We start from the raw sequence: 8,547 nt of genomic DNA, 5'->3' as shown, positions 1-8,547 counted from the left end.
GAATAAACAGACAAATCAACAGATAAAATTTAAATAAATGAATAAGCCTTATCAACCAGTTAACTATGCGTTGCTAATAAAAACAAACAAACAAACAAACATTGATTAAAAAAAAAACAACTGAAAAGAAAAAACAAATTAGAAATACCCCCCCCCCCTCCCCTTCCCAATACAGCAACAAAAGCAACATCAGCCTAAAGTTCCTCCGCCCAAAAACAAACAAACAAACATGCAAACAAACCAAGACAAAGAAAAAAAACAAAACAGGCGAAACAAAACATAAAATGCCGAATCAAAGAGGGAACGACTGAAATATTCTGGATGACTGCTGCTGATTGGTTAAGCTATTGTAAACTCTAGTACAATTTTCCTTTCGTCGATAATTTCTCAGGTGCGTCCATTCATACACTCAACATAGGCTATAGGACCGAATGGTGATTGATGGTGCGTCTAAGTCTGTCTGAATTTGTGTTGATTTAAGATTTAGAATTTAACCACGGTAAAACAAATCATGCCAATAAATAACGAAAATGCATGAAACAAGCATTTAACTATTTGTCGGAAGTACGGTAGAGTAGAAAGATTTTTAGAACTCAAGCCAGATTCCTTCCCAAGCCCAATTCGACAGCTCAGCTTCAACTCAAGACTCAGCAGCAAGATTATCGGAGTCTCAAGTCAGAGATTCCAAATTTCAGCACAAAGCTAAACAATGTCTTCAAAAGGGTATGTTTTTTGAAAATTTTCTGACAATGGTGTATAACAAGTAAGCTCTTTATATATTACGTTCGCTTATTCAATTCCATTTCAAAATTTTCCTTATTGAATATCTTGGTTGTTCAGTTCAAGTCATGTGACTGATAGTTTACTTTCCATAAATAGACATCTCGACCTCGATTAAATGGTCTTTGCTCCCAATCTCACACACAAATAATAGTAAATCTTTGAATGACAACAGAAACATGTGCTATCACCTATGTGATTTATTTGTTAGAATTGATAGTTTAATACGATTCGGTGATCAGTTCTGCAATCTTTAAAATCTGTGCTCGACACTGACGCGATATGACTATGACTATGATATGACTCATGACAATATTATGACTATGACAACCAAAAGTTAAAAAAAAAAAGTTACCATGCCTGAATACGAGGTCATTATCAGTTGATTGTTGCAATACATGGAAAAGTACATAAATTAATTATCTTTTGTCATTGATGTTGTATGTTCGCTGATCATGATAATGACTCACTGAGAGATTAACTTTATACCACTGATGTTTCTCTTCAATTTTGAAATATCCCACGCCACAGCTGCAACTGCAACCACATTCCTGATTTAATTAATTTTAATCGGGCAATGCTTCACTTTGGCTTACACGTTCTCTCTTTCAACCAGTCATCAATTTGATCTATTGAAATAATAGATATGTCATTGCTGTTAGGTCGCGTAATGTTAATTATACACAATATTCCTCCTGTTGTCATGCTATCAATTCCTGGACATAACTAAAACTACAATACAATGCCATAGTCATAGTATTGAGAACAATGGAAATCACTCTTCCCAAATCGACAAGTACAAGCTCCAGCTCTTCAAGCAGCTGGGGAAGTAGTAGTAGTGAGATTTCAATGTACAGTTTGATTTCAGAAAGTAATTCGGACATTACAGTGTATTATGGTGACACATCTGATCCTTTTTTGAGCGTCAGTGTAAATGAATGTGAAAATAAAGACAGTAATAGAGGGAACAATGACTATCAATATCAGGATATAAATATTGAAAGCAATGACAGAGAAGATGACGATCAAAGTCCAACGTATGTTATTACATATTTACTGTCAAAATAAATTTTTGTTTTAGTTTGATGTTAATGAATATGATTATTTAGTTGAAATTACTAATTTATGTTAACTAAAATTTCTTATTCTTATTTTAAATAATAAAAGCCGGATTAGAATTTAGAATACTTTTGTTCATTTTATAATGTGATGGAAAATTATTTGATTTTATAATTGATGTTCATTTTTCAAGACATAATCAGGGCTTGTTATAAGTCAAAGAGCTCCTTGTTAAGAAGAAATAAGTAAATTATACAGTAAGCACGGTTTTGAAATACTGAAGTTCTGATTTGAAAATTAAAAAAAAAACATACGGTATATTTTTAAAAAAACCCCAAAACTGATGAAATAAAAACTTGATTAAATCGAGTCTCAGTTTGACTGCTATGAATTTTATTTGCCAGGAATTCTTTGATTTTTATATCTTTATGAGAATAAACTTAAAAACTGTGCAGTTAAAAAATGAAATCTTTTTTTCAGGGTATCGGTAAACAGATCGAGTGACAGTGACTCGGATGATGAGATGCAAGGGTTATTAGCTGCTTCCAAACGGCTATATGGGCATGTTAATGTTAACTATGGAGACAACTCATTGGTGAGTTTATTGCACATTAAAGAAGTGGTAGTTATTAATATTGAACATTCTGATGCGCTTTTGTAAGTATCGCTTACTTGGCAGGACTGGGTCATGAAATAACACTTAGAAATGCTGTACTTCATTTTATTACGTTGTTGCACTGATTGAAACCAAAAAAAAAATCATACTCAATATTTGATTAAAATTGTAGTGTGTATAAGTTCTACATTTAATTTGTATAACTGGGAAATACTTTTAAAATTATTGCAATTTTCTCTTAGGTTTATTATGAGACAAGACAAGACCAACAAAAATACCCAGTTAATTAAGTACCAAGACCAATTCTACTCATTGTTTAAATAATGTAAAATGTATGTAACTATTTTCCCATCCATTTATAGGTCAAGAAAAAAAATGATTATTTCCATTTTATATCCTTTACTATTCTTATTTTTATATTTTTAATATTAATATTCTTTAACCATTTTCTCTATAATACTGTAAATGCCTTTAGAATGAATATTCACCCAAGCAAATAAAGACTATTTCGAACTTTTGCTTCCTTTGATAAAACTCTAATTTAAAGAAAAATAATTGTTGATTCAGTATTTGCTTATATCAAGGCATAAAAAGTTTTTGAAAAAGCCTGAAAAAATACTGATATATATATATATATATATATATATATATATATATATATATATATATATATATATATATATATATATATATATATATATATATATGTGATAGATTGTGTTAACCACTGTTGCTTGATTATTCTATAAAATTCTTTGTTTTTTCAAAGGTTTTTCATATATTTGTCTTTTAAAAGGAACAAAATTAAGATAAATTGTTGTAAAATCCTGCTAGGATCTATATTGAAAATAGCATGTAAGATAAAAACAGGGTAACACTTTTCTGGATTAAAGCAGTAAAACAAAATGGTTGTTCATTGTGTGGCTTTGTGGTCTTGTGATTTGAATCTCGCCTACCGACCAGCAGGTCTCTGGTTGTGTCTTGTCAAGGGTGGTGCAAAGTTGAGTCTCTTCACTCACATTCTCTCACACCACTCAGGTGTAAAATGAGTACTGTCGAATAGAAACAGTAATGTCTCATCCTGTATATTAAATGTTGCTGTTTGATCAAGTTTTTTACCTTTATTTGTTATAATTACAGGAACAATCTGTGGAAATAGAAGTCAGTGACAAGTTAACTAAAGGCACCCAACACAGCATCATCACCATGTGAGTACTCTTAAAAGAAAAGAAGTGTATAATCAGTCCTCCGGGTATTGGCATACACGTAGTGTGTAGTTGGTTCTCTGGTTTTAAAGTGGTGGCATCACAATTTAATCTTGTGTTACTGTGCTCAAATGTGTGGCGGTGCAGAAAAATCAGTCAGTGGGACTATTTTTTAGTTTGTAAGGTTACACATTTTCTGGACCTACAGAAATTCCCGAGCATTTTACATTTTATTTTGAAGCAATTGTCTTGAATAGAAGCTGAGACATGTCTATATCAATCGAAGTCAGAGTATTCTGAAAATTAGAAAATGAGTTGACAAAATTTGATTTCTTACAAATGGCGATCTGCATCTTGCGACTGATATTCCTGAGCTGACGCATAAATGGATTCTTGTCTTCAATACAAATTATTCTTCCTCAAACGTTCACTTTTGTACAGAATAATTCTGTAAATCTTGAGTATGAGTAAGGTAATATGCAGTTTTGATATTTAAATTATTAAATATTTGGTCCATATAGTGTGCGGCTAAGTCGTCTAGTGGTTTGACACTTTCTTTCGGATCAAAAGGACCTGGGTTCGAGCCTCGCTCGGCGCATAGTTGTGTTCTTGGTAAAGGCTCTTTATTCACATTGTCTCACCATACTCAGGTGTAAAATGAGTACCTGGCTGTTAATAACATTGCCTCTGTTGGAAAAAAAAATTTGTAATATCACCTAACAGACGTCATGTCTTGTTCTACATGTTATGTGTTGCTGTTGGCTTTGGAGCATTTGTAAAGCACTTTGAGCACGTTTAGTGGATATTGCTCTTTAAAAAAGCTCACACAACTCTTGCATTGGTAGTTTTTCCAAGTGTATTGTCACAGAATGTTAAGTTTTCTTGTTCTCTTATCGACAAATTATTTCTCAAAATTAAAGACTTGGTCTTATGCTATGGCACACACCCTTGGATTGGAAGGTCAGGGATTGGAGTTCCGCTCTGAGTGGTGCTTAATTGAGTCCTTGGAAAAGGCTCTTTACTCACACTCTCTCACCGTACTCGGGTGTAAAATGTACCTGGTCATTAACAGCCTTGTCTCTGTCAGAAAAAAGATTTGTGATATCGCCTTACAGGTGCTATGTCTCATCCTACACGTTGAATGTTGCTGTTGGCTAGGGACTGCTTGTAAAGGACTTGAGCACGTATAGTGGATATTTCGTTATAATATATTAATGCTCAAGTTTTTATTTTTTTGTGTTTGTTTTTAAATTTTCGATGGAAACCGTATACAACTATTTTTGTAAGGAGAATCAATCTGTATATTTTTCAAACTTATTTATATTTTCTTATTTTGATGCTTAGATTTTCCATGTGGACAGTCAGTATATTTTTCAAACTTATTTATATTTTCTTATTTTGATGCTTAGATTTTCCATGTGGACAGTCAGTATATTTTTCAAACTTATTTATATTTTCTTATTTTGATGCTTAGATTTTCCATGTGGACAGTAAGTATATTTTTCAAACTTATTTATATTTTCTTATTTTGATGCTTAGATTTTCCATGTGGAATACCATGATGGGAACATCCTTGTTGAGTATGCCATGGGCCATCAAACAGGTTGGTGGGGATTTTTAACTGGCTCCCTGATTATTTGTTTAAAAAAAAAATTTAAGATCCTGTTTTATGTTTAGGGGAAAACAGGGATTAAAAAAGGAAAATAATGATCATATCATGTAAGGCTTTCCTTTGGTGTTTAGAATAGAAGACGATAGTTATGTCACTAAGCCACTGCTTTGGTAGTGGTGGTACTATCATATTCTCTCTCTCTCTCTCTCTCTCTCTCTTCTCTCTCTCTCTCTCTCTCTCTCTCTTCTCTCTCTCTCTCTCTTCTCTCTCTCTCTCTTCTCTCTCTCTCTCTATCTCTTACTCATTCTCTCTCTCTCTCTCTCTCTCTCTTAATTATTCTCTCTCTTACTCATTCTCTCTCTCTCTCTCCCTCTCTCTCTCTCTCTCTCTCTCTCTCTCTCTCTCTCTCTCTCTCTCTCTTATATTACCACATCTTCGTTCATTTATTAAACTTGATTTTCAATATTAATTGGAGAATCTAGAATCAATCTTCAAAACGTTTGAATTTTTTACAATCTGATAAGAATTGGTACAACTTTGTATGGAAAACTTGCTCCTTTTCAAAGATTTACACCCATGCGATACAAACAACATACATTGCTGCTTGAGCTTGAAGATATAAATAACTGCAGTCAACTGGAATGGAAGCTTCAATGACCTTTATATAGCGCAAAAACAAAAAAAGAGCTTTATATAGCGCAATATCCACTAAATGTGCTCAAAGCGCTTTACAAGGGATCCCTGGTCAACAACAACATTTAACATTCATGACGCCTGTTACAATTTTTTGGACAAAGACAACGCTGTTAACGGCCAGGTACTCATTTTACACCCGAGTACGGTGAAAGAATGTGAGTAAAGAGCCTTTTCCAAGGACTCAACTATGCACTGAGCGAGGCTCGAACCCAAGACCTTCCGATCCGAAAGCGAGTGTCATACCACTAGACCACATAGCCGCACAGAAGTTGCAATACAATTAAGGAAGACAGATGATGTGTATGTTTTTGGGTTTCCCCTTTGTCTTTGTCAAGAAAACACAGAAAAGACAGATGAGAGATGATTTATCTCTCACTCATCTTTAATGTTTCATTTATTATTTGAGGCTTTCATTCAGTTTGAATACTACTGTTATTTACACCAACAATCGTATGAAATAAAAGAGCTTGAATGCCCATATTTTTATGCTGGAAAGAAGAAAGTTTGGAAATCCCCTGCTTGTATACCAAAAAAAAAAAAAAAGAATGAGTTATAAGATTTTTAAAAAAAATGAAATTCTTTCCCCAGGCTGGTTTTGTCAATGGAATTGTTCTACTGGTGGTGATGGCTGGATTAATGGCTTACACATCTTACAGAGTAATATCTTCTGGTCGTCACTTGGCAGGTAGGCCTTCTTGTTTTAGAACGGGCTAAAAGCAGGAAAAGTTAAAACGGAGAATAGTTAATTACGCTATGTAATTATTTCTCCAGCTTACAACAGCTTTTTTCAGTGTCTTTTTCTTAAGTTTTTAATTTTTTGCTTGGTGGACTACTTGAAAGTATAAGAATTACACTCGATTACAGCTTCTTGAACCTTATGGTCAAGGAAATTGTTTCTTTCATGTATTCCTTTGATAGGGTGATATCATTTTACTATGTAATGTCGACTACTCTCCCTGTTTAATTTTGCAGCGTGTAATTGTGTGCATTTAATGCTGCTCAGTTATGCTTTTAAAAATGGGTAAACAAATGGATCAGTGTCACCAATGCTTTGGGTCATTGGGCTAGTTTAAAAAAAATAAAATTCCCTTTATTCATCCCATAGGGGAAATTTGTATATATATATATCACATCATCATTATTATTATTATTATTATTATTATCATCATCATCATCATTTATTATTATATTATTATTATTATTATTATTATTATTATTATTATTATTATTTATTATTATTATTATTATTATTATTATTATTATTATTTATTATTTTTATATTATTATTATTATTATTATCATTTCAGAAACTATCATAACTGAGTTCTCAGATGTCGTCAGAACATACTTAGGAAGGTTTGCTGAAGCTGTTGCCCTGCTATGTTCAGTGGTGACTTTCCTAGGCGGTGCCATCGTATACTGGATCCTCATGTCTAACTTTTTATTTCATATTGTCTTATTTATATACGGTAAGAATTTCATACACATTAACTTGAGCTTTTTTTATCGTGCTATGTCCACTCAACATGCTCAAAGTGCTTTCACTAGCCAACATGTAAGAAGAGACATGATGCCTGTTAGGTGATATTATAATTTTTCTCACAGAGATAATGCTGTTAATGTTCACAGCCAGGCAACGATCTTACACCTTAATACGGTGAGAGAATGTGAGTAAAGGACTCTGAGAGGAACTCTTAACCCTCGTCCTTCCGATTCAAAGGCAAGTGTCACACCACTAGACCATATAGACACTGGGTGGGGTTCCTGTCCTCCCATAGTGGGCAGGGAGGTACTTACTGCATCTTCTATCCTCCTATATCTGTTTTCCAACTTGCTTTCTGTCTTTGTCTTGGAATGAGATTACTTGGTTTTGTCCTGGTCCTGAACAGATCCCCTGGCTGAGAGGGAAACAGTCAAATGTTTAGTTAGTTTTGGGAGATGATATTTTTTTACTTGTAAATCATCTTTCTGTTATGCACTGTATTATGTTTTTTAAAATATTATATATGATTTGTAAAACATTTGAGTGTATTCCTCTTAGTGGGGACCTGTGGTTGTGTCTGGATGAGACTTTTAGTGTTCTCAAACTAAGTACTTTGATAGTGTGCTCTTGGATTCTACACCTGTTTCTTATTTGAACTAATTCCCTTTTGTATTACCTTTTCTTGGGTGCTTTAATTGTAATTCTAGAACTTTTTACTATCTCATTTTCTTCCTTTTTACTGGCGCTGATATGACCTTAATGTGTTGCAAGTGCCGTAAAACCCTTAAAAACAAAAACAACGACCATATAGACGCATCACTTATCTATTTTTATTGAAATATATTATTATATCGAGCTGATGCAATGAGTTATTTGTTGAATAAGTTGTCATTTGTTATCTCCTCATATCTGTAGTAAAGGAGTCTGACACTGATAGTGACCATCTCCTTTGACCCATTCACTTCGTGACCCCACTTGATATTATCTCTGTGATGTGATAATGCAATCTATCATCGCAATGGCAATTCAGATGTGTCATCCATATTAGATTATTGAGCTTGATTATTTTCAATGGCGAAAGGTTATCATATTATAG

At 33.3% G+C, this 8,547-nt stretch overlaps 1 protein-coding gene across 1 annotated transcript in view; it reads left to right on the top strand.

Moving 5' to 3' along the window:
- The first annotated feature begins 1,495 nt into the window (after positions 1–1,495).
- The window catches only part of LOC144962474 (neutral amino acid transporter 9-like), a 47,199-nt gene continuing 40,147 nt past the window's right edge, over positions 1,496–8,547 (top strand). Inside the window, 6 exon segments of the mRNA XM_078895464.1 lie at positions 1,496–1,817; positions 2,320–2,434; positions 3,596–3,663; positions 5,200–5,263; positions 6,557–6,653; positions 7,276–7,437. Of these exon segments, the coding sequence (XP_078751590.1) occupies positions 1,549–1,817; positions 2,320–2,434; positions 3,596–3,663; positions 5,200–5,263; positions 6,557–6,653; positions 7,276–7,437 (775 nt within the window). The 5' untranslated portion in view covers positions 1,496–1,548.

This window comes from Berghia stephanieae, chromosome 1, assembly GCF_034508935.2.
Source record: "Berghia stephanieae isolate SIO BIC M18660-M18661 chromosome 1, UCSD_Bste_1.3, whole genome shotgun sequence".
Taxonomy (NCBI): Eukaryota; Metazoa; Mollusca; class Gastropoda; order Nudibranchia; family Aeolidiidae; genus Berghia; species Berghia stephanieae.
Note: the sequence above shows the minus strand (reverse complement) of the source record. Positions and strands in the feature narration are given on the sequence as shown.